Consider the following 25724-nt stretch of genomic DNA (forward strand, 5'->3'; position numbering starts at 1 on the left):
GCAGAAAAACTTTCATACAGAATTCGTTCATATTCGCTTGCTTTGTCCAGCTCGCGTCGCGACGAGGCGGCTGCTGGCATCCCTGCTGCGCCCTATTGTCCCGCGCGTGCAACATTTGTGTTGGAAGTGGCTTGCATAGTAAAACTATGCACATGCGACTTGCCTTTCATAAAGAGGCCTCTCTAAGTAAAAAACCTATTGCTCTTACAACACAAAATATTTTACCACCGCAAATTTAAATGCGAATCCTACAGGCAGTGTACACATCTCTGTTAGCACATGTTGTAATTGTTGCACCATTCAAACATATCAACACCAGGCCTAAACAAATATAACTATACAAGGGCCGCAACAACAAAAAGCTTAAGTTTAACGCATTCTTAACGACGACGTTACAAAGCTACGTCATAACATGGCGTCATAAATAAATAAATCTTGCGTTTATTGGATTTAAATTGGCAAAACTTTCAATATAAAAAGTGGCTTATTAGGCACATAAACGTGTTTGCATATTGCTCAAAACTACAGATTTAAACTCTGTTTCAACAGTGATTGCTCAGACCAAGGCATGGTAAAAATTTACACAGTAAAAGTTGGAAAAAGTATAGCAAACCATAGACGTTAAATCATTTAGAGAGAATGAAAATATTGACTTTTTAAACATGCTAGCTGACCAAAATGTAATAACATGGCCGTAAGCATTATCTACGTAAATTTTTATTGATCAAATGTATGTTTCGATCATTTGCCAAAATCTACGCCATATTTGAACCCCCTTCGCTTCAAAGCCATAAGTTATTATATTATTATACACAACTTATAATTGTGTGTAGATATGTTGGATTGGAGTAACATACAGAACAGGTGCAAATAGCAAATGGTAATACACAAAGAGGTAAGGCCGTGAATAAAGTTTCACCCACCGTACAATTAACGGAGGGAAGCATTTCGAGTAGGGATGTTCAAGGCAGAATATCGGCGACACATTTATAATGCTTGCTTTAAATGCGGCGTCAGCATTTTTTGGGGCGACCAATTACTTCGCGATAAGCTTCGCCTAATAATTAAGTGTCAATAGGGTGTATTTACCGCCGCAAGTTTAAATGCGAAATCTTAAGGCAGTCTACGCCTCTCTGTTAGCACCTGTTGTGCATCTTGCTCCAACCAGCATACCAACATCAGGCCTAAACTTATCTAGCAAAACTTTCGATTTAATAGTTTGCGTATTAGGCACGTAATAGTGTTTTTCATATTGTTTGAAACGACAGATTTAAAGCCTGTTTTAACAGTGATTGCTCGGACCAAGCTATGGTAAAAAATTACCTAGTGAAAGTTTGCAAAAGTAGAGCAAACCATAGGCGTTAAACCATTTTTAGTCTTTAAGAGAATGATAATATTTGATTTTCAAACACGTAAGCTGGTCAAAATTTAATAAAATAGCCATATGCATTATCTAAGTAAATTCTATTTATCAAATATATGTTTCGACCATTCCCCAAATTCTACGCCATATTTGAACCACTTTCGCATCAAAGGCATATTTTAAGTGGGGAAGTTTTCGGCCCATATCTGTTTTTGCTTGCAAAAACAAGTTAAGGAAAATGAAAAACAAAATATATAATATAAAGTACACAATACAAAATATTAAAAAAAAAATTAAAAAAAAAAAAAATTAAAATAAAGTAAAAATTGAAAATAAACATTAAGCCCTGAAAATATATCCCCTGACAAAATATACAACAACCGCACCCCCGTCTAGTTTAATTATTACTTTACGCAAATCGTTTGGGTTCAGGAGGTTCAAGTTTTATTATATTTATTTTCCCAGTTTGCAATTTCTTTTTGACGCCAGCTTTTGTTACTGTACCACATAAGTGATAGGATTGTAGAACAGCGCCCAATAATTATTAAAACAATATAAACTAGACAGGGTGTGCGGTTTTTGTATATTTTGCTAGGGGGTTATAGCGCGGTTCTACTATATTATACCAGGGGGGGTATAGCGCAGTTCCACTATACTTTACCAGGGTGTTATTCCTTGGTTATTCTATATTCTTTCAACGGGTCTTATTTGTCAGTGTCCATATACTACCAATGTTGTGCTTCCAGTTTCGGTGCTTTAGCAGGCAAAAGCGGATGTGTCCCGAAGTTGCGTGTTATAGGTTGGACATGGTGCACTTTTACAATATTGTTTGCCAGTGGTCTTAATATAAATTTGGCTGCGAAGCAAACCTATAACTTGTCTTTATAATTGAAAAATATTTGACAATTTTTTCTTGCACCCCTATACGCCTCTAATTGGGGACAAAAATCAGTAGTGTGATGTGTTCGATTTAGTTCTTTACAGCTATCTACTCTAATCTAGCGGCAGAAAACCTTCAATACAGAATTGGTTCATATCGCTTGCCTTATTCTGGCCGCGAAGCGGCTGGCTCCCTGCTGTGCTTTTTTTGTCCAGCGCGTGCAACATCCATTGTGCAAAGTGTCTTGTCTTAGTGAATTAACTTATTGCTCGTATAGTTTAAATAAAAAATCCGCAAGTTTAAATAAAAAATCTGCCAGGCAGTGTACACCACTTTGTTTGCAATTTTTTTTCCATCAAAAAATCACTTTAATTTCTATATTTTTGGTTAAATATTTTCCCCCATGGGTTAATTATTTTGAGTTGAAGGTCAAAATTTTGCTGTGAAGCAACCCATAATTTGTCTTTATAATTGAAAACTATTTAACAATGTTTTCTTTAGTTTTTTAGACACCTCTAAACACAAAAATGGCCGAATTTTAATTTTGCCCCCCTAAAATATTCCCCTATTTTCAAGAGGTAAATGTTTATTTTAACATCAGCTTTAAATGGTTCTCTAACATTTGTGAAATTTTCAGATTTTTATGTCATTTCCTTCTAGTGTAAATATATCATTGAAATTTCCTAAAGTGTTGTGCATTTTGACCCCCCCGGATAAACAGTTCAGGGCTAATGTTTAAAATTTTGTTACTTAGCATTGTATATGTCATGTATCCATCATCCATAAATATATCAGATTTTTTTACATTTTTTCATCTCTAAAAAGTGCCGAAAACCAAAATTAACAAAAAATGACAGTTTTACACCCCTAAAAACCACCCCTTAGAACCTAGTCAATTTTTTTTTATATTAGAAACAACTTTGGGAGGGTATTTAACAGTTGTGAAAAATTCATGTTCCAACTATGTTTTTTTTCCTCGTCAAAAGTGAGCCATAAAAAATTGACTGAAAAAAAAATAAATAAATAATTCGGACAAAAACAAAATGTGTCCAAAAAAAAATTTTTTTTTTCGGGCCACATAATTATATGGTTTTGATTAAGTTGGAACCCTGTTCCAAATTTAGGTGCTGGTCTAGAATCAATTATTAAATCAACACACTATATTTGGGTTAGGGTAGGTGACGTGGGTTAAGTATTATTTTGCTCTTTTTCCGCCTTGAAGCTTTTTTTAAACAGTCTATTGTTTTTTACTAGGACATTGTTGTTTGTCGTTATAGGGTAATAGGGTATAACTGTATATTTTTGTCTGCTTGAAACAGCAAGCCAAAATGTTTACTCTTGGGCAAGAGCACATAATGGAAGAGGCGTCCAAGCCTCAACCAATCATGTTTACTGCCGGTGCAGTGCCAGTTCGAAACAAAAAAGGTCAGTTACACCTTAATGTATATATATATATATATATATGTGGTGCGGGATATATACGTCTATTTTTAGTGTTATCTTTGCTGTTGGGTTTATAAAATTTGTAAAACAATTCCTTATTTTAGGTGAAATGTCCATGGAGAAAGTACATGTTAAGAGGTATGTGGCTGGTAAGCGTCCAGAGTGGGCCGAAGATCATGAAGAGGAAAGTTCTGATGAGGAGGTCCAAGAAAAGGTGCAAATTATAAAAAAAGTCTTATTTGGTGATGGTTTGTCATTGCACGTTGTTTTTATTGGGAAAATTGCAACCGGTATATTTGCAAAATTACTTGAATTTCCCACATTTAATCCAACAGCTTTATAGCTGTACAGTGTACTAAAACTGTCAGTTGGTATATTGCTACATTTTTACAACTTGGCTACATTTCCTTGTCAAAGTCAAATAAGTTATATTATTTTTATAATGAAATATACATTATATGTTTATACATTAAACTGTGATCTAGACCAGTGCTCTTTAACGGTGTGCACGGTGCACCCTAGGGTGCACCAAAATATGCTTGGGGTGCACCATTGCTAAAAGGTATACAAGGGTGCATCACAAACTTTTAATGAATCATTAATATTTGACGTTGAATGCTGTTGTATGACATGCAATAGTACACACAAGCAGCCTGCTGCCCAAATCAAACTCTCATCGACAGTGTGTAAAACTTCGGCGGCTCCGCTCGGTTTAATTGACATTATGATATTGATATGCATAATGATTTTTCATATCGCTTCTTACCTCAGTTTACCTTTTAAGTAAACAGGGTGCATGAGTTCGTCACAACAACTTTAAGGGTTAACCAAAAAAAAAAAAGGTTGAAGAGCACTGATCTAGACCATCTGTAGTCACTTTTTATTCAATTATAATGGCTATGTATTATTCTATAATGAAACCGTAAACAGACTAACCAAATAAGTCTATAAATCATGCAAGCAAAGCAGGCTAGAAAAACAACTAGCCTGCAGTTGAGCTCAACTTATACTTGCCTTGTAGTTTATTCAACCCGGAGTACAGTCTGACAGTGATGAAGACGTTTCAGCACATATTCGACACCAGCGCTACAAGGCTGAACAAAATGAAGATAGAAGACTGCGACGTCTGATGCACAGGGACCAGGAAGATGTTGAAGAAAGGTTTTTATAATTATGTGCTAGATCAGTGGTTCTCAACCCGGGGGTCGCGACTCCCAAGGGGATTGCAAGGGGTTGTCTGGGGGGAGGGGTCGCCGTGTAGCATTTAAAAAAGAAAATAGTAATAAGAATCAGGCAATATGAACTAAAAGTTTAGCAGTATAGAAGGAGCAAAAGCAACCGCCAGTCTAGCATTTGTCTTTATGTGGCTTTTGCTGCAGTGAACCCGCCGTGTTTATGACGTCACCATTGCACTTTTTAATTAATGAATCAGGTCTTGCTTCAGTCAAACAGTGTTTAATAAAGATGAATGGACGCTCAAACCAGGGTTCCCAGATGGCCTAAAATTCGGAACAAAACAATAAGTTGTCCTAATTTTACCTGCTGTGTCTGACGGTTTGTAAATCATTAGGACAGTAAGCTATCTGTCCTAATTTGGCCGTATTTATTTGAAACATTGTAAAAAACCACAGGCTCACGAGGCCTCCCAAACTTTGTTTATACCAACTTTACCAACGTAAATCCCAAAATTGTTCGCGCTTTGTGCGATTTTGATACGTATTTCTACAATAATTCTGTGCAGCACAAAAGCGTCAGGTGTAGTATAGGGCACTCTAGTTCCAAATTGAAATTTACGCTAACTTACAATAAAATTTTCTAGGTTTACGATAGGTTACAGGCCAAGTATTTCTACTTTTCAGCGGTATTTTAACTTTTTACATAGCTTTTTCAAAACATCCACAGAATTCCTGTAATAAAATTTTGGTGTTGCCGTTTTGGAAAAATGAAATAGAATTTACGGAAAGCTTTATTATTGTATTATTGCACTGCTGTTATAACCGTTTTGTAAATTTGTAAGGAATTTTGGCCACTCATTAGAGCATTTAACTCAATTAATTCCCTTTTTTGTCCGAATTTCACACCAACAATGTGCTAATCCTAAACCAAGCATCTGGCAACCCTGGCTCAAACCGTAACTTTAGCTTGTTGTGCATAGTACATTTTAGCCAAATTTTAAAACAATCCTAGTCTAGATTTTTTCCCTATTTCAATTTTGCCAATTTTAAAATGTAAGTTTGTTTATTATGCACTATTATTGGGGGTCGCGCAAGTTATCGAAAACTTAAAAGGGGTAGCGAGCCAAAAGGTTGAGAACCACTGTACTAGATGAAATACTCAGTGTTGCTGAGGTTAATTTCTCTTGGGTGGTTGAACAAGAAAACAATTCAGTATGCTGTTGGTCTTTATCATATCACTATTGCATATTATTATGTTGTAACTGGTAACATGTTTGTTCATCTTTTGCTAGCCCTGGATAGCCATGATTATAAAATCAATGTGGCAAACCTCATAACAAGTAACTTAAGGTTAGTATAACATCTTTTTCAGAATAAATTAGAAGTTTCATACCATGTGATGTGTTTTTTTTTTTGCATTTTTCGGTGATCGTAGAACATGTAGCCTACTTTGTAAAACAGAAAAGTTGTGAATCCTCCCTTGACTATATATACCACTGATTGACTTTGTCTGTAGTAGTTTAAAAACTAAATACTTTCTCACAATAGTAACACAGCAGCATTTAATTGGCTATTATGGTATAAAAGTTTACTGAATCCAATGTTATAGCCGATGATTTAAAAAGTTTGTTGTAATTTAAAATGCAACCAAATTGTAATGCTGTGTGTTATTTTTACTAATACTCAACTATAGCACACAGGTGTGTCACACATATTTTAACGACAGAAAAAAAACTTAAAAACTTATTTAAAATTGTATACTGTTTAAATTGCTGTGGTAAACATGATATTTTGCAAAAACTCTTGCCTAAATTTTGTGTGGTGAAACAGTAAACACACACTACAAAGCCAATATTGCGATGATGCTTGCTTGGGGCGCTTGCTTATTGTTCCACTTTTCTCTCACAGAAACATATATTTGACAGTAAGCCCCACTTGTTTAAATGTTTATTATGTAATGTTTGAAAAGGCGCAAATAAAGTTTGATAATTTTCTTAATAGATTTCACAATTCAATGAAACCTTACACAAATTTTAACAAATTAATAAAATTCAGTCTGACAATAATAGTTTATTGCAAATAAAATGCTATCAAATCTGTATTCAAACTAATTAGGATTATTGATTTTATTAAAACCCTAAAATAAAATTCACCCTGGTTACATAATTTTATTTAAGTGTTATTACATATATATATGCAATATCAGAATACAGAGACGCAGAATCCACGAGCCAGAAGTGATCATACATGGAAATGATGAAGATGAGTCTGAGGAGGAAGAGATCACTCGCCCCCAACGATCAACATCGCATGCCGTTACCATAGAAGAAGAGAGCAGTGATGAGGAGGAATTAGATGATGAGGTTTGCTATAGTTTTGTTACATACTATTGATTTGTATTGAGTTAAAACAATTTAAATTAATACTTAACAAAAGTTTTCTTTGAAATTGTCAATAACATTTGACAATGTTTCAACTATATTCTACCAACAATTATATTCCTCAATTGACCCTTTGGCAGAAGTTTGGTGACTGCTGTTTTATCAATTTTGCTGTGTCTTTTTGGTCGTGTATTGTTGTTTTTTATTTCAAATAATGTTAGTCTTTGTTATTTCAGTCTTTTCCCTATATTTTAACTAAACTGTTTACTCAGTAATTTTATAGTATTTCCGGCAGATTTTTTTTTATAAAGGCATTGTTTTTAGGTGTTTGTCTTTTTTATATGTCAAAAATAACTAACCATGACAGCGAAACTTATTTGCGCTCATAGGTTGTAAGCAAAACTCCAAAAAAAATGCTTTTATCAATGTAGACTGACAACTCAAGACACTAATACAGTCATTTATACAACAAGGCATTGTTTAAATTAATGTTTTCTTCCTATGTCAAAATTTTGTTGAAAAAAAACAATTCCTTCATAATTTATTAAATTTCCTGTAATATTATGTCAAAAAATAACTGCCCTAGTTGAAAAAATGAGATAGGTGGCAGAAAAGTATTCAGGTTATCAACTAAATTTTTCTGCTCTAGGAAATTGAACGTCGCCGTGCTAGACTCCGGGAACGAGCCCGTGCCAAGCGTTCCGCTGAAGAAGAACTGATGGCGATTCCTGGTGACCAGGAAGAGGAGGTTGAGAAGGTTCCAGATGATGAAGAGGAATACACCAGCGAGGAGGAATCGGAGTACAGTGATTCAGAGGACGAAGATGGACCTCGACTGAAGCCTGTGTTTGTGCGCAAGTAAGTCAACAATTTTAAGATTGAAAAAAAAACAGGTTGAAAATTTGCCACAAATTATAAAAAAATGTTTCTTATTACCTTGTTTTTTTAGTTAAACAAGCTTAAATGTTGTTTCTAACATTGGCAATGACAAGAGTAACCTTAAGCCTCCCCTGTGGGTCGGCATAACAAACCTTGCGTGTTACATCGTGGACTGTAGTTTGGTGAACGCTAATTTCTTTGGTTCTCCATAATGTCAAAATCTTTAACCATGCTTCTTGCATCTTCTGCAGAAAAGATCGTCTAACAATTCAAGAAAGAGAAAAGGAGGAAGAAAAGCAGAAAAGGTTGCAGCTTGATGCTAAGAAAGCTGCTGAAGAAAGGCGAAAGTACTCCATCAAGGTATAGTATCTCAGTTTATCTGTCACATAATCTAGATGATTTTGATTACTATGTATACTAAACACTACAGCAGTGCGTTCCAACCTTATTTGGTTCGCGACCCACTTTTATTGCAAGTCTTATTGTGCGACCCACAATGAGATTACATAAAACCTGCATCTTTGCTACTGACGTACGTACTGAAATAGTTACGCTACACAACACATCTAATTGTTACGTATTTGTTACATTGCACAAATGCTACAGAATGATAGTGCAATAATTTCCACATCTAATAGAAAACTGTAACATTTCTCGACCCTCCTGAAATAGCTTCGCGACCCTCTGGTTGGGAAGCACTGCTCTACACTGATATGTTTGTTTAATGCTACACATAAGATGATTTTGCCAAATACACAAAAAACTCTTCAAACATTTATTGTTTCTTGAATCCTACAACAACTTATTGATTAGTGAACATTATTATTATTATTATATTTAACATCACAGGTAAGCACTTTAAAAAAAAAATTATTATTTAAAGATTACTTTTACAACGCAATTTGGTTACCTTGATAACCATATACATATTGTGTTTAACCATATACATATTGTGTTTAAATGTTGTTTTGCAAAGGGTAAGTTAAAACTAACTGTACAAGATTGAGAAGAGACCTGTATTGTTAATTTGTAAACGCTAATTCGCACTATTTTTACCATTGCAGTTTCTAGAGTGGTAATAAATTAATAGCAAAACAGTACAGCCGCGTACCCTCGCATAACTAGACGACTTCTTGCATCTAAAAACTAGCAACGGGCGATAAACAAGCGAGCAGCCACAAGTTAAATTTTCTTCCTTTTGCAGTTGGTGGAGATGGAAAGGCGGGCTGAGGTGGAAGCACAAGCAGCGGCCACCGGCAGCCTGGACGCCGCCCTCGGCGCCATCGACTCTGACGACGGCAACGACGAGGCCGAGTACGAGTCGTGGAAGGTTCGAGAACTCAAGCGCATCAAGCGCGATCGCGACGAGCGTGAAGCGTAAGTGCTTTGATTTTGCTGATTCGAAAACAATGGCGAATCCCTTGTGTTTGATGAAATTGTACAAAAACCGATATAAATAAGTTTTTTTGGAGTGATTTTAAAGTCAGTGGTGTTTTAGTGGTCACACATTTAATAGCTTTTACACAATGGACGTTAAAATTAAATAAATGTTGCATAAAATGTAATTCGCTTCGATTTTGCTGATTGGAAAACGATGGCGAATCCAATCCGTTTGATGGAATTGTAGACAAACCGATTTAAATTAGGGTTTCTGGAGAGATTTTAAAGTCAACGGTATTTCAGCGGTCACACATTTAATAGTTTTTATTTACACAATGGAAAAAAAAACGAAAAAAAAACGTTTTAAAAAATGTTCAACAATATGTTCTATCAATTTAGTCTTGAACGTGAGAAAGAGGAGGTGGATCGATTGCGCAATATGACGGAGGAGGAGCGCAGAGCCGAATTGCGCAACAACCCCAAGATCGTCGACAACCAAGTGGCCAAGGGCAAGTACAAGTTCCTGCAGAAGTACTACCATCGCGGAGCCTTCTTCATGGTAAGTGCACACTCGACTCGAGGTTTATTTTGGCTGAGTTGCCAGTTGTTTGTAGCTGCCCTGCTTTTGGGTTATTGAAATGCTAAAACGGATCTAGCGTTGTGGGGCAAATCTCGCTTTGAATTTGCAGCACAATTTTTCGACAACCGTTATTTTATGGCAAATGTTACTATTTGTTTCGGATATTTTACTGTTATGAAATAAAATGAATATAAGGTTGAATTGCTTGCTTTTCATTGTATAAAAGACAACTAAGGGGTTTGACGGATCAGTAAGCTTTTGTAAAAATCGAGTCTAATGGTCCATAACATTGCTTTTTGTACATGTTTGTGCTATTACCTAATTTGGCACATCCATAATTTGTTATCTTCTTATACAGGGTTTATTAGGCAAGTCGAAATGCCGCGAAAGTAGATTTCTACTTTTTGTTGTAACTAATTTATGAAGCGCATAACACTTGCCAAAGATCCGGATGTCACTCTAACTTTGTTATTTTTCTCTTCGATTAAACCTAATCTCAATGTTTAGAACGACCAACAAGAAGTATACTCACGTGACTACACCGCTCCAACATTGGAGGATCACTTCGACAAAACCATTCTTCCCAAAGTTATGCAGGTAAAGCTTGGAAACGTGGTGCCCTCTAAACTGTGCCTTGTTGTATTTGTTTACCATTTAACTTATAAGAAATGAATTATTCAATAAGTGAATACCTATTTTTTATTTGATGAACAATTGGCAAAAGTGCACGTTTTTTGTTTATGTATTTGAAAGCGTTTTTATTCAACGTCCTTTTGTGTTTTAACACAATTAATCAGACTTTTTTTCTCGTTAAAAATTTGGACTTTCTGTAATTATTCACTTTGTAATTCCAACGGTAAGAAAATAGAAAAACAATTCCAAGCTTTACGTTTTTTCTATGATGATCACGCCTAATAAAATTGCTTTTATTGCACGACGCTCGCAGGTCAAGAACTTTGGTCGGTCGGGACGCACCAAGTACACACATCTGGTAGACCAGGACAGCACCCACTTCGATTCGCCTTGGGCACAGGAGGCCGTCGCCGGCACCAACCGATCCGTGGCTAACAAGTCCGACGACTTCGTTCGGCCCTCGGGAAAGAAGAGGAAAAATCAAACGTGACGTCTCCTCTTCTCTTTTCTTGCGAGTTTTATTGCCATTTAATAAGTGGTCATTGGATGCCAAGCGTTTATCCTTTAGTCGGGCTATGTGTCGCTGTGTTATATCCCCGATACTGTTAGGACTTGAAGCTGGCTATCCCCTGCCCGACTGTAAATTCCAGAGATGCCATAGTGTCACGGTTATAGCATAATTATACCAGCCACCAGTGCGATAAAATGTTTCTTAGCTCTTCTTACGTATCGTTTGAAATGTTAAACTTTTTATCGTGAATGAATAAAAATAAAACCTAAAAAATACTGAATTCTTTAACTGAAAGTTGGCGCAGTGGGAAGCCATTTGTTGGACGAAAATATGAGTGATTTAAAAAGCTCTTGAACATACTTGCTGAATCCGTGTCTGAGTTCACAAGCAATGTGCTGCCTTATAAAATCACTAGGCAGTAGCATACATAAAAGGCAGTGTTTATCATCAGTATAATGTGGCCTTACGCCGATGCTTCAGATGGCAACCGTTGAATTATTTAAGGTACTGCTGGCTATCAAATAGTGCGCTTTTCTTCTAGAGGGTTGCTCACAATAGTGGAGTGGGTGAGTACGAACAAGGGTAAGTAGGTCATGAAATCCAGAACATCCAAGTGTTTCAAGTGCTGCAACGCCCTGCGAACCTGCGAAAAGCGAAATGGTCCGAATCCAGTTCTTTGCAAAATAACTTTGAGTCCAAGTCAAGACATTTTCGAAAAATCGCAAATTAAGTCATTGTCACAGAAAGTCGAATCATTTTGACCACAACAAACTTTTAAACCATAGTCCCACCCTCACCAATATTTTTATTAGGCAACAACAAATAGTGATAAAATTGTTTTACAGGCAGACCTTGGGGTAAACAGGTATTCGAACTATATTATAAATAGTCTAAAAAAAGTCTTAAAGTCATGTCGTGTGCCTCAGAAACTCAAGTCCAAGTCAAGTCAAGGCCATTGACGAAAAAGTCAAGTTGTTTAAAAATGTGACTCGAGCCAAATCAATCTTTAACTTAAGTCATTACAACATGGAACCTACGTTTTTGTTTAATTAACCCCAGGCTAAACGAATTTAAGTTTGCCAATTATTACGTCATTGCACGGTAAAATGTAGTACATAGCCTACCATGAAAGTGCCACGAATCTTAAATTCGCACTTAAAAATAGGTTGGTGTAAGCCACGACCCGCGGGTAAGGCGTACATTCCACTTTAAGAACAACTGGTGTAAGCAAAGTATAAAACTCAATACCGGTAATGGCCCAGTAAGTAAACATTACTTTACTTAACAGCGTCAAAAGTATTGAAATTTTTTCCCAACCCAGTATAAGTTCGTATAACCTGCTTCTCGTGTGGACGAGAAATTCCGCCCGCGTGAAGTTCCACCCAAACTTTTTCCATGGAAATCGTGTTGCCTTCTTCGTTGTCCACGTGACTTCGAAAGAGCTCACGCGCTTTCCACATCATCACATCTGCTTTACTAAAGTCCATTTGTGCAATAAGATTTCGCATGAAGTCGCTGCATTTAAAAAGTAGCTACATTTGCAAAGATGTTATCGATCCACGTATAGCCAAAACATGCTTTTAATTCGTTCAAGTTGCAACAACTTTCCTTTTTGAGGAAAATGGACTATGCTTAAGGCAAATAAAAGTAATTTACCCATTATAGATTAACATTTTCATTTGAGCAGTTAAAATAAGCAAAAAATCACAGTTTTGGGTAGTCAAGAGTGACAAGATACAAGTAGACCCAGGCCTATTCAATTTTATTTCAAGGCAAGTCGAATCAAGCTAAAATGTGAGGAATTTGGTTTTATTTGTTCTTGACGTCTCCAATGGCGTATTTTGCGACCTAAAATTAGGAGGTCGTTCCAAAACCATTGCAGTGCAAATAAAAATCTGAGAATACCTCATTTATATGATATACAACTTGGTACATAATATGGAAGCATTTAATTAGTGCACTTACTCTAAGGTTGAAATCTTTTGCATTAAGGATACGATGATTGCAAAGAGCTTGAAATCGATGTTACCAACCAAAACGTTGTAGTCCGACATTTCAAGCAACTGTAAATATAAAAAAAACACGGTTCTCCTAACAAGGCAACTCAGTGGTATGAAATTATAAATTTGTGTTATTTGTCTTAAAAAAACCCAGGGTAGTGATTTTCCACCTTCTATGACTTGGGTGGCCCTCACTGTTTACGTTGTTTTTATCTTTGAAGTCGTAATGCAAATCATATTTTCCAGTCTAGAACCCTGTTCCATGAGTAGGTTTGTGACTATAGTACAATGGTTAAAGTGAAATTGTCTTTAAATATCATTATTAAAACGTTAAAATCTGTCATGCTGATAGGGAACACCATTTACCAATAGGGATGTCGATACATATTCAATTCCAAAACAGACACCCGATATATTGAGCAAAACGTACGACCTTTTGTTCGATACCAAATTACGTCATTATTTTTGGTCAAATTGGAAAGTGAAAAGGTTATCTTTTTTTTAGGTTATTAAACCAATTTGCTTTAGCGTTAGGAAGCTTTTCAATGTACGGTTTTTAAGTAATACTTACAAAGAAATTGATCTTTAAGTTAGAAAACTCTACGTCGGCTCGTAAAGAAGGCTGAATTAGTTAAATTAATTTTGAATCGGATTGAACCGACACTACTACAGTATCGGAGAAGAACTAATGGTATCACTTGGTACCAAGTACCAAGTAGCTCCGATCCGATATTATCGGACTTTTCTAGTTACCAACCCGATAAACATAGTGAATATCATCCTCATTGATGGCGCCGTTAGGAAACAGTTTTCTTGCCGCTTTTATGGAGTCTTCACATGAAATGAAGCCATCGTCATCACGATCTTGCTAAACATTCAGTTTTAATATTTTGTTTAACGCACAAGAGAATGACTCAAACCGACAACAAATATAGACGTAACCCCACCTTGGCAAATACTCGCTTGTAGGCTTCAAGTTTTTCTTTGTTTAGAATGCAGTACTTTCTCAAAAAGTCATCTGGATAAGTATAAATGTGTTTATTAGATAAAGTAGGCCACGATCAGGGCGGGATACTGCTTTTTAGAGGCCCTAAAACTTTGGTGTTCTATATGTTCTATTCAAAATGTAAACACAATAAACCACACCACACAAGATATTATCCTTTGAAAATATGGAGGGGTGTAAGATTACACGAAAAAACAAGCAAAAATTTATTTTAACCGGGTCATTATTGAGATCATAGTAGTCTGACCAACTCGAATTATTTCATCAAACACTCATGGAACCATTAGAAATTCGGATATGAAAATTTATGTGGCGCCTCCTTCTCTTGGTGTTCTAAGCACGTGCTTATTTTGCCTAATGGTTAATTCAGCCCTACTAAAAAAAACAACGCGTTTATTCAAAGTCGACCCGGTTTTCAAGGTCAGATAGAATATTCCCAGTTAAATTATGATAAAGGACTTCTAGCAATGTCCGAAAGTGTTAAGTAATCACCGCTGCAATAAGAGCGAAAAGTTGTGAAATCTCTTTGAATTTCGCGCGGCTAAACAAATGACCGAATCCTGCATTTCATATTCAGCCACATTGATCGACACTCAGAAAACCTTGGTGAAGAGCAGGGCGAAAGGTTTCTTTATTACCTTAAGGCAATGAACGAGAAGAACAAGCAGGGTAGTTTGGATCTTAATCAGAACCGGATTAAGGTTTTCATGGACCTGGGGCTGTAAGGCATTATTGTGAGGGTCATTTTGCTACTGCAGTACCGGACTAGTTGTATGAGACCGTTCCATTACGAATTTTTGATGAAGGTGAATAGCACAGCCAATCGTGTTTTATTTTTTATAAAGTCAAACAAGCAGTAATGTGCGGTGGGATTATAAAATGGTTTAGAGTTATTAGGGAAGTTAGTGATTTACTTAGGGGTAGGGTTAGGTTATATGTTGCTTAGGCCTGATTCTGTCCTATATAGGTCTTATTCCGACGGATTTCGGACTTATTCCAATTTAGACGGTAATACGACCATTGGGTATTAGTCCTATTTTGGTCTTATCCCGAATTGTGTTTCATTCCGACCTTGATGTTGTTCTTATCTCAGTCTTATTACTGGAGTCCGTGGTGATATCTCTAGAACAGCGGTTCAAAAACTTTTCTAAAAATTTTGCTTAGTGGCTCGTTGCAATTATTTTAATATTTCGTGGCCCTATAAAAATTCAAGGGTCAGTTAACCTATTTTTCTTATAGTACACTAATGCAGTCACGATTCTTTCTAAAGTAACAACTTTTTAACCTTGCGGCCCTCTTAAACTGCTGTACGGAGTTTCGGAAACCACTGCTTTAGAATATACCTTTTTATACAAAGATAACATTGGCTAGTCCTAATAAATTGTTAGTGATAGGCTTATTTTTTTGGTGGGCCTGGGGCTGCAGGCCCCTCAGCCCCCACCGTAATCCGTCCCTGATCTTAATATAACGTTAGATTTTATAGTGTTAAATGTGTGATTGTGCCAATAGAGGTGTTCCAAAATCATATAAACGGCCTTTTTACTGAGATTCGCATTTTGGAGTTAGCCTACTTTTAGGTCGATAAACATTCAATAAATGTTTGTTTGCATTTCAACTTGTTCAGCACCGAAACAGCCTTTTTTATCTTTGTTAAATGTACCTGGACTTACGTTACACTCTGTACCTGGACTACATTAAACTCGTGTAATTGTCGGGGCGCCTATTTTGTATTTGGAGGCCAAAATGCGAAAATAAATTTCGCGATATCGTAAAAAACAGAGTCAAGTCGAACAAACTTTATGCATTTTCGGAATAATGGGCCCTGAAATAGCCTAAATTGCCTCTCGTATTTCGTGCCTTGAACAAACACTTGGTTAAGCGCGTCACACGAACTACCAAGGTAATTCGACCGACCGACTTACCGACAAATTTCACCAATAGAAATTAGTTATTTGTAGTATTCCAACTAGACCTTGGATTTACCCAAGTATCATCATGCAAGTACTAATCGAAATGTATTTTTTGTTAGCCTACAATACTGGTGTTTTGTTCTTCGTAGGTTCACATGATACAGTCAAAAGGCTACACGCCGATCACCAATGAATATGTAGGTACCAACTAAGATTAGGTTTACCAAAATGTTTGACAGAATTTTGTATTTTAAACTTTTTCTGCGAAATAAAACCTAGGTAATCTTGAACATACCGTCATCCCATTCATCTAAGTTTGGTGCATTGCTTGGAGGTGGAGGAACATTCCTGTTGTTCTTCATCTTATTAAATTTATCACGAGCTTTTTTCCTTCTCTCTTCAGCTTGTTGAATTCTGCGCATCTCTTCTAAAATAGCTTTGTCCCTGTAGTGTATAAATTAAAATCAAAGGGTTTTCTCAGACTCAAATGGTTTCCTAATTAAACAAATTTATTTTGGAGGATCCATTGAAACGTATGCCAACGTATTGAGGTCAAATATGGACTAGGTTAGGATCGCTTTGAATTTATTATGAAAATAAAAAAGGAATACATTTTGTTTAGTACCATTGTTATTCGGAAAATTAGCGCTACCAACACGCTAGTCATTCACGCCCGACTCAAAATCGGCAAAAGGTGAGTAAAACTATAAAATCAACCTTTAAATTATGTGAAAGAAAACAAAAAAGTTGTCGATAATGAACTTACCTGACTACCTTCCCACGACTTCGCCGAGAGGGAGTTGGCGAAGGTGTGTGGATCTCGATTATTGATTTGTTCGACTTGTGTGATTTAACGCTACCTGGACGTTCTGCAAACATGTCGTTGCTAATAACCGTAAACCAGTTTTCACAGCAGTGTTGAACTGACTTAAGTCAATAAATCGGCTAAACTTCAGTTCATATAAAGCACAGTTTTTAAATCATTTAAATACATTACAAGTGTTTTTATGAAAACATTTTTCGTAAAATATAAGTAATTTACCGTACATAATTTTTCGACTTTTTGCTTTTTTTATTCGCTTTATGCTTCGTTTTTGGTGTTTTCTATGGGATATATTGCTTGAACTAGGAAAGAATTTATTAATGGACTGTGAATTATCTTGGTGTTTTTTGAAAGTGAAATGAACTAAAGTTATTGTGGAAATTACATGACTTGGATTTAAGTTATTTCGCAAATGACTTGACTGGATCTTGTTTACAACACTGATTTACAAGCAACAGGTATGCAACGTATTACAACATTCCTTACCTATTAGATTCGGCAGGGGAACGAGAGGAGTTCCTTTTTTGATTTGATGTCTCTGTTTTTCTTCGTGAATTTTACCTTTACTTGTTGGAAGATCGACTTGTTTTGGTTTTCGTCTCGGTGGAGGGGGCTTGCGGCGTGCTTCAACAACATTATTCAGATTTGAAACGGAGCATCGAATGCTATTTTTATTTTTTTGCCTTTTTAATAATAAGTCAATAAAATTAACCCGAGTCCGGCTACTGCGGCTAAACGTGTGATTTCGCCCGGCTCTGATCGCCCGGCTTTAACTCTACAGCCGGCATTTCACCCATTCACGTAACTAAACTTAGGTGGATATACAACAATCCAATCCACCCAAAATACATGGTTGGAAAACCAATTTGGTAGAGCGCATGCGTACGTCGGACTCGGTACTCGGGTAATTTAACGTATAGTCTTACTCGAGTCCCGAGTCCGACTCAAGCAAAACCAACTGACTCCGTCGAGTCCTGGTCATCAGTAAGCTGTCTATTGCCTACATTTTTTTTATCAAGAAGCCATACTGTTAAAACGTTCAAACAGTCTGCTTGAATATTTTAAGGAAATATAATTGACAGAGAATTTTGAAGCGAGATTTTGTTTGGGCGGGGCATAATAATTTTTAAAGATTACATCACAAGTTTATGTAACGACGTAACGTCATAAAACAGGATACCTCGAGAAACTTGCTGTTTTCGGTAAACTTTGTGCGCAACTTTGCAACTGAAATTAATTCTAATTCAATTAATGCGAAGGCGGAAAAAATTGTGCCTAAGTTTTTTTTAGTTAAAATTGACAAAACTCTAATTTCAAGGGAGGCGCTGCTTAAGTTAACTTGGTAAGGTGTTAGAGTAGCAGTTAAATCTTATAGGCGGACATTTAGGTAAGCCTTATTGTGAGTGGCGCTGCAAAGCACATGTACTTGTCTGCACGTTTCGAATTAAATGGATTTAGCTTATTACCTCTTTTTTAACATTGTTAAGGACCTGATTGAACAAAATCTTGGCATATATGCCAGTTTTTTTATCTTTTCACCTCACGGCGCACCCGTAGACCTCTAAAACGGGGAGGCGCACCTGGCAAGCGAAGCACACTCCAATCGTTTTGGTTTGATCGGTAAGTGTGTATTTTATAGGCGTTATCGATGTTTTGTCTTGAACTAACGTGGGGTGAATGAGCTATGCCGAAAAAAGAAAAATAATAGAAAACCAATTGTTTTATATTTTAGGCTATTTTGTTTAGTTGCCCGCGGTGCAATTGTAAAGTTCCATTGCGCACCGGTTAAGAAACGCTGCGATATGCTTTTATCACCAAATATACCTTCATAGAGCTTAAAAGCAAATCACTCTTTAAAAATGCTTTTGAAACCACAAGTTCTAAATTATTGTCGCAGGGCTTATTGTGTCAACTTTACCATATTTAATTTATTTTTTTCAAAATCAGCATGCAGGATTATACAACATACATACCGGTACCAAGTATACCAGCTATAAACAGACTTGGACAACTAGATTTATTTTAGCTTTTAAAAATTAGATTAGAATTAAAATTAGATCATTTCGGTTTTTCAAAACTAGATTAGAATTAGAATTAGATCATTTCGAGTTTTCTCAAATTAGATTAGAATTAGAATTACCGAATTCTTAAAAAAAATCGAATTTAAACTAGAATTTGAACTAGAATTACATTTGATTATTTACAATCAATTTCATTTAAATCGAGAAGTATTCTAGTAAGATTGTGGATGGTCAATATATTTGTGCTAAGTTCGGTGTCTTTTAGATTAACATATGCTTTTCAGACTGTAAAAATTAAGTTCAAACCAAAGAGTTTTAATTCAAATTCTTTGTTCTGACTAAGAGACTAAGAATGTCGTTGGACAAAGTAGCATTTTTGGTAAAATCCGAATTAGATTAGAACTAGAATTAGAGCGCACAAGCAATTCACAAATTAGATTAAAATTAGAATTAGCCGCATTTTGCTCTAATTCATTGAATTAGAAAACTAGAATTATCTAGTTGTCCAAGTCTGGCTATAAATATTCGTATAGCAAATGCATAGCAGTAAGACTCTTCGGTAGATTGTGAGACCATCCGGAAAGTCAATTATTCAGGCGCTGTAGCCATTCTTACTAGGTATTTGGATGGGAGACGACCCTCTACTCTGCATGCTGGATTCAGCTTCGCTTAAAATCACCGCAGCATAGGAATCCAAGGTGCTTTCAGCTTAACAAGATAGGTAGGCTACTAAAGTTGTGGTATATACGCCGCACAACTTCTATAACTACAGCTTAATTATTTTTATGTACATCATTGGATAATTAAGCTAATAAATTATACATTGCTAGCAATTCAAATAGCTATTCATCTAAGTGGCTATCGCAAGTATCAGTATGCAGGCTACACATAAAACTAATTACATTTTGCAAGCACGTTCGGTAGGTTAGAAATCAAATGACAAACCTTCAATATCAAAATCACTTTGTTTATCGAAATCATCAGCAGTTGTTAATGAATCGACAGTTTCAACATGCTCGTGCGTCTCCAGTTCTATGCTTTCTTCTAATTCTCCTGACAACTCCCCGGACAGAGAAGAGTTTCCAGAGTCAGACATTTCCTTTGTCATTTCCCCACTTACACTTGTCGTACTTTCTTCCTCTTGTGCATTTCTAGCGGTCTTCGCGAGATCAGCACTTAATTTGTTGTCTTCAGCGTAATCTGTTTCATGCAAAATCGTCTACTTCTACATTTCGTTCCTTTTATCGTCGTATTATAATGGTACATAGCTCAACAAAATATACAAACCCGTTATTTTGGTAGCTGTAGGTTGTAACTCGTTTTCGTGATCAACGCTGTACTCTGTTTCGGGGGTGTAAAGAGTGCTTTCTCTTGCAAAACTCTCAGGTGTGAAACTGATAGGGTTACAAGCTGGATAACGGTACATACATTGTAGGCTATTGCAACCTCTCTATAAATTAAAAGCTAACATATTGGTTTTAGTTGATGTCTAGAACAGTTTAACAGCAGTTTTAGATGAATCACAATATCTAGTATACTTACCTTTATCTACTTTAATTACATTTTTCATTGCAACCAAAACAGGACTCGTGTGCGAAATAGGAGCGGTTTCGTAGGTAGTCGGCGTTGAAACTCTTGATTGATAGGTCGGAATGCTGAAAAACGTACGACTGCTATACCTAACTTTTATTTTCATCAATTTATAAAAATTAGCCACATGTTAAATATTATAAAGAAACTACCTTAAATGCACAGCATTAGACAAAATTGCATTACGAAACACATAAACCTTAAATTACTGTTCATAACTTGCACTGTAATATGTTGATTTGAAGGTGCAATTATTCATCAAAGCCGGTTGTCAATATAATCAAGAAAGGCGGAAATATAGTCTACTGCAGCCTTACTTAATCTGGGGTAAATTTACCTCAGGCGGCAAATTTACTCGTTTTAGGGGGTAAATCCAAGGAGAAGTATTCAAGCTCTGAATATTGTTGTTACGTTTTTTCAACTAACTTATGCGAAGCGGCTTCTCTGCATATCAAATATAAAGCACGAAGCCGACTTAACGTGTTGAATCTGATCTTCGTTGTGTATTAGGCTGCATCGACTAATTGACCAGACATTGAACAACTCGTTTTAAAAAAACAAGGGCAGCCGTCGCAGGGAATATAACTGTTGTAATTTGTTACTTTCGTTATTTTAATAAATGAGCACCACTTTATATATTGGGGGTGAATCTGTTATTCATCTTTGTTGAAAGGGTAAAACATACAAAAAAGGTTAAGAACCCCTGGTCTATACTGTGAGTGTGAGATACGACCTGACGACTCATAGCTTCTCTGGTTTTCTACATTACAGAGCGACACTATAAGCGACACTGGCCGGGTAGCAAGGAAAAACTAACTAGAAAGGTAGTTGAGTTAAGTGCCGTTTTCAATGGCAAGTGCGACATAAAAAGGACAACATTAAAAACAAATGTGCATATTTAACAGTCAACTTATGTGTCATAATATATTACTATCAAATAATCAACCAAAATAAAAGCAATCTATTTTTTAACTGGAACCTGATAGGTATGCTAAACACGTCTGACAAAGATTCGTCGGTCATCGTTGCGTTGTCCACCATCCATTGAAACTGCTTGTCGTTTGGGCTCGGCAGCTCAAAAGAAATGTGCGTCTTCGCAGCTATCTCGTGTTTGTCTGCACCTAAATAAAATTTTATACGAAGGCTCAAATTTATTACAGATTGTAAACTTATCTGGGAAACTCGATGCTTGATTTTGCCCGATTTTGCTATAAAAACAAATTGATGAGAACCATAATATGACATAAAAGGTTTGAAGCTGGTAAATCGAAAACTTGAAAACATAAACCTTGAAACTTCAACCATGGCTTTTTCAGTTTCCTGTCGTTTTTCGTTGTGAACGGATCGCGTGGCACGGTCAAAGGCTTTCGCTTTTGAATGGGTTTCAATGGCGCTGACAGCTGCTTGTTGTCGCCGGTAGCGTGGGCACGTTGATGATGATGAAGGTAAAACCTAACGAAAAACATAATATTACTTCAAACTACATAAGCGTGAGCTATTGTATACTTGAGATCGAACGTTTTGCTATTTTAAACTATAAAAAGTATCACGCATGTTGAATAGTATTCAATTTCAAAAATGACCACGAAAGTTAAACCAAAAGAACAATGTGGGAAGTATTGTTCTTATTTGATTAAATTCCATGCTTCGCCTGATGTTACCTGGGACAGATGGTCGGAACACGATTTCTCACGTCCCAGTTCAAGTTGTAATGGTAGAAGTCGTGATGTGGGCAGCACAGGGCGTGGTGTTTGCTCGTTATGTTTGCCCCATGGCCAAGATGAAAGTAAGAGGGCGGTTCCCCCTGACGACAACAATGCACACCGGAATAAAGGCGGTTTAGCGCACAATCACCTTCACGGGTTTAATCGTAACACAATAAACGCTACTGCGGACAGCCGGTAGTACAAACTCATTAGCAGTATTGTTTAACAAAGCAACCAGGGCGATACCTCGCAAAGCTTTATTTGCTTCTGACTATAGGCCCATAAATACGGTACAACGCCTAAATCAACACCCTTCAACGGAATTAACTTTAATCCAATTTCACCGTTTAATATAAAAGTATAAGTGCCGGTAAGAGCTATCCTCGCATGGGTGTTTACTTAGATACTCTTAAGCCTTATGCTGCCCCTTTGGAGAATGGATTATAAGTACACCGACAGTCTACACTCGAAACCGAGTTCTTCCCTCAATGTTTGTCTCGTCACCTCGTTCTCGCGAATCCAAGTGCCCAATCTAGTAATCCAGATCATTCGGTCGGCACCCGAACGCTTCTTGTGTTTGCGACCTGTTCGCCTGGTGCAGTGTGGGGCTCGAGGGGAGAGTTTAGAAGAGGGTGCATCACTGTAATGGAGGGCACCACCGCGGTAGGAAGAACCCTGTCTCGCTTCTTTTGGTGTCAATATTCTTTAGTAAACAACTATACTATTTTTATGTTAGCACGGAATAGTCTTCGCTTGCTATTTCTCATTACAAATTCGTAGCTGTATATTTCAAATAATCGAGACAATTCCTTTTAATTCATTTTATAACTTTAGGCTTTGTTCGGTTTATATTTTGGAGGCCTTTTTGGCAAAACATATTAGTCACAAAGATTCGTAAGGAAAGTTTTGCTGGAGGTACAAGCACTAAATTATTATAGACATATCTTCCTTTAACAATATTTTTACGCGCTTACAGCGTGAATTAATGGTTATTGGTGAATGGTTAACAAACTTTTATTATGTCTGTAAAAAATGTCAGAGTTTTACCTGTCGTCGCTTGAAGCTAGATAACGAAGAATCGAGTAGCGGTCACAAACCTGCAAAATATACGGTTTTTGGTAAATGTTATTATTTGGGCACAACGTTTGACGTCAAAAGGTTTACATCGTGAAGAAACACTCTACAAACAGCACACAGTTACAAAATAAAATGGTTATTATAGAAGAACTTTAACATAACGGACGACGGTGCTGTTTAAAGCCGATTGACCGGCAACCCGCAGCGCTCCACAATTCGCCCGTTATCATGTCGAACGCATTTTCCCAATTACCACGGCATCACAAAGCGGTGCACTGTTAAGCGCTGTTTACGCAACACGGGAACACGGAACACGCGGCTACACGGGAGGTTTCCTTGTACGCCTTCGTCAAGAGGTTCACCCTTGCTTAAAAACGTCCCGATGACCGCTATTCACAGGATCAGAAATGTATATTGCGTTTTAAAACACACAACTTATATTTCAAGTAAAATTATTTGGTTGCAACGGAATTTAATTATATATTGTCACAATCTAAAACGCCCATGTACTATATAAGTCATACGATTTTCACCATTCCAAATCGTGTGAAGTAATCCCAACCTACATTGTTCGCACAAAGAAAACAGCGCGTTAAAAGTGTGTGTTGGAAACACAATATAGCGTTAAAGCAAAGCAAACACAACGATACCTGTTGCACATCAGCGTCATCAAATCCAGGCGACGTTTGGTTTCTTTGTCGTATGAACATCTCACGCAGTAATTGATTGTTCGGGGCCGGTGGCTGTCTCGGTCCAGGTAAATCAGTGGCCGGCATTGAACATATCGGAATCACTTTGGCTCGGTGCCTATATTTTCCCACTGTTGGAGGCGCCTTTAGAGCTGGAAGACTTGCTTGGCTTGTCAATGAATCACGGTATGCGGCCAGCCGAAACGCGCACTTTGTATCTGCGTTTTTTTAAACCAATAGTTAAAACACGCAAAATCTGTTCAACGTGCAACACTCGATAGCTTCTTGTTTGGGTGCGAGGCGATCAGTGGGCTTGGTCGCGGTTCCATCAGTGCATATCTGATTAGGTAGAACATTTCTAATGAAATAAAAGTGCCTTACTTGAGTAATATAAAATCTTTCTTGCTGTTTAGTCTAAAGTGGCCCACAAAAATCAACATTTATTGTTAGGCTGTTACCTAATGTTTAAAAACTATTTAATTATAAATCAATCAAATTAATGCACCTTCCATCGCAATTGGTGTTAGTCGACCATGAGATGGCAGCGTAATCTTTGCGAAAGTGTCTTTATGCTGTTTCGTAATACCTTTCTCCAACTCGCCTGCCTTTAACTGTACAACAGGATGCGAGATCTCTGATTGAGAATTTGACATGAGTATACCACTGGAATCTGACTTAGCATAGCCATGCTCTAAGACCAACTTAGGTAGTCGCTTGGAACGATACGCAGCAAGCTCCATGTTTGCAGTTGTGCCGTAACTAGCCGCCTACAACGTCTGGCCTGGGAAAGTCTCCCACCGAGTGAAATACAGCGGCAACAGCTCTTTGTTGCTTACTGCGGCCACGCTGCTGGCTTGTGGAATCTATGGGAGAAAAAATGTGATGGTGCATGCATATAGACTTATCCTGTATCCGCACGCCCTGCAAATTAAATTTACTTTCACGAAATGGGAATGTTACTTTATAAAACAGGTAATTTTCAGGAAATTGCTGTTCAAACAAACTCGTGATAGAATATGCAACTGTAGTTTGGTCTAATTAAGCGAAGCGCGAAACATTTGCGCTTAATTGATTAGATCAGGGGTAGCCAACACGTCCAGTCGTCCATCGCGATCGAAATGACTTGACTTAAGTGCACTTAAGTCACTGTTTTTAAATGACTTGACTTGACTTAAGTCATTTGGGCAAAATGACTTGACTTGACTTAAGTCTTTCGGACAAATGACTTGACTTGACTGAAGTCTTTTGAACAAATGACTTGGGTTGAAATAAAGCATTCTTTAAGTATTTTTTTTTATAAAATTGAACTACCGTATTTGACCAAATTTTTGCACAAAAAACAATTTGCTTGTTCCGTTTTCCTTATTTTTTAGTTCAGTTATTGTTCATAATCATACGAGTTTAAAAATTCTAATAGTTTAACGTTTTATTTTTATGACAAGGACATGACTTGAAGTTGACTTGCTCTAATTATGACTTGGACTGGGACTTGACTTGTTATTTATTTGAAAAGACTTGACTTGGACTTAAGTTATTTTACAAATAACTTGACTGGGACTTAAGTCATTTTATAGTGGCTTGTTTACAACACTGGCTGTCGCACACATGTGGAACATTAAAATGACCAATTGTTGTCTGGACAAGCTTAAAAACCGTTGTTTGACGTAACAAATTAAC

At 36.8% G+C, this 25724-nt stretch overlaps 2 protein-coding genes across 2 annotated transcripts; one reads left to right on the forward strand and one right to left on the reverse strand.

The window, feature by feature from the left end:
* The first annotated feature begins 3502 nt into the window (after positions 1-3502).
* LOC146148115 (microfibrillar-associated protein 1A-like) lies at positions 3503-11484 on the forward strand. Its single transcript, XM_083386654.1, has 10 exons — positions 3503-3668; positions 3791-3900; positions 4708-4847; positions 7068-7224; positions 7892-8100; positions 8373-8481; positions 9326-9498; positions 9901-10060; positions 10589-10678; positions 11028-11484. Exons 1-10 carry the CDS (start codon positions 3572-3574, stop codon positions 11202-11204), a joined length of 1422 nt encoding a protein of 473 aa, XP_083242780.1. The 5' UTR covers positions 3503-3571; the 3' UTR covers positions 11205-11484.
* Positions 11485-11742: 258 nt separating this feature from the next.
* On the reverse strand, positions 11743-24700 carry LOC146148116 (uncharacterized). Its single transcript, XM_083388005.1, has 19 exons — positions 24634-24700; positions 24009-24265; positions 23329-23378; positions 22786-22984; positions 22237-22379; positions 21864-22027; positions 21555-21696; positions 20528-20640; positions 20273-20395; positions 19931-20185; positions 19601-19693; positions 17451-17588; positions 16908-17010; positions 16437-16585; positions 14173-14243; positions 13983-14093; positions 13191-13288; positions 12563-12740; positions 11743-11868 (listed from the first exon to the last, which is right to left on the reverse strand). The coding sequence occupies exons 1-19, from the start codon at positions 24698-24700 to the stop codon at positions 11743-11745; spliced, it is 2580 nt and encodes an 859-aa protein (XP_083244131.1).
* Between the last annotated feature and the right edge of the window lie 1024 nt (positions 24701-25724).

The sequence above is a fragment of the Ascidiella aspersa genome, chromosome 4 (assembly GCF_963924565.1).
Source record: "Ascidiella aspersa chromosome 4, kaAscAspe10.2, whole genome shotgun sequence".
NCBI classification, from domain to species: Eukaryota; Metazoa; Chordata; class Ascidiacea; order Phlebobranchia; family Ascidiidae; genus Ascidiella; species Ascidiella aspersa.

Bases quoted from the DNA above. Each gene is read 5' to 3' on its own strand.
- LOC146148115 (XM_083386654.1), top strand. From the start codon at position 3,572: ATGTTTACTCTTGGGCAAGAGCACATAATGGAAGAGGCGTCCAAGCCT. The intron at 3,901-4,707 runs GTGCAAATTATA...CTTGCCTTGTAG, and splicing joins ATGAGGAGGTCCAAGAAAAG to TTTATTCAACCCGGAGTACA. The intron at 7,225-7,891 runs GTTTGCTATAGT...TTTCTGCTCTAG, and splicing joins AGGAGGAATTAGATGATGAG to GAAATTGAACGTCGCCGTGC.
- LOC146148116 (XM_083388005.1), bottom strand. From the start codon at position 24,700: ATGTCAAATTCTCAATCAGAGATCTCGCATCCTGTTGTACAGTTAAAG. The intron at 22,028-22,236 runs GTAACATCAGGC...GTTTTTCGTTAG, and splicing joins GTTCCGACCATCTGTCCCAG to GTTTTACCTTCATCATCATC. The intron at 16,586-16,907 runs GTAAGTTCATTA...TATACACTACAG, and splicing joins AGTCGTGGGAAGGTAGTCAG to GGACAAAGCTATTTTAGAAG.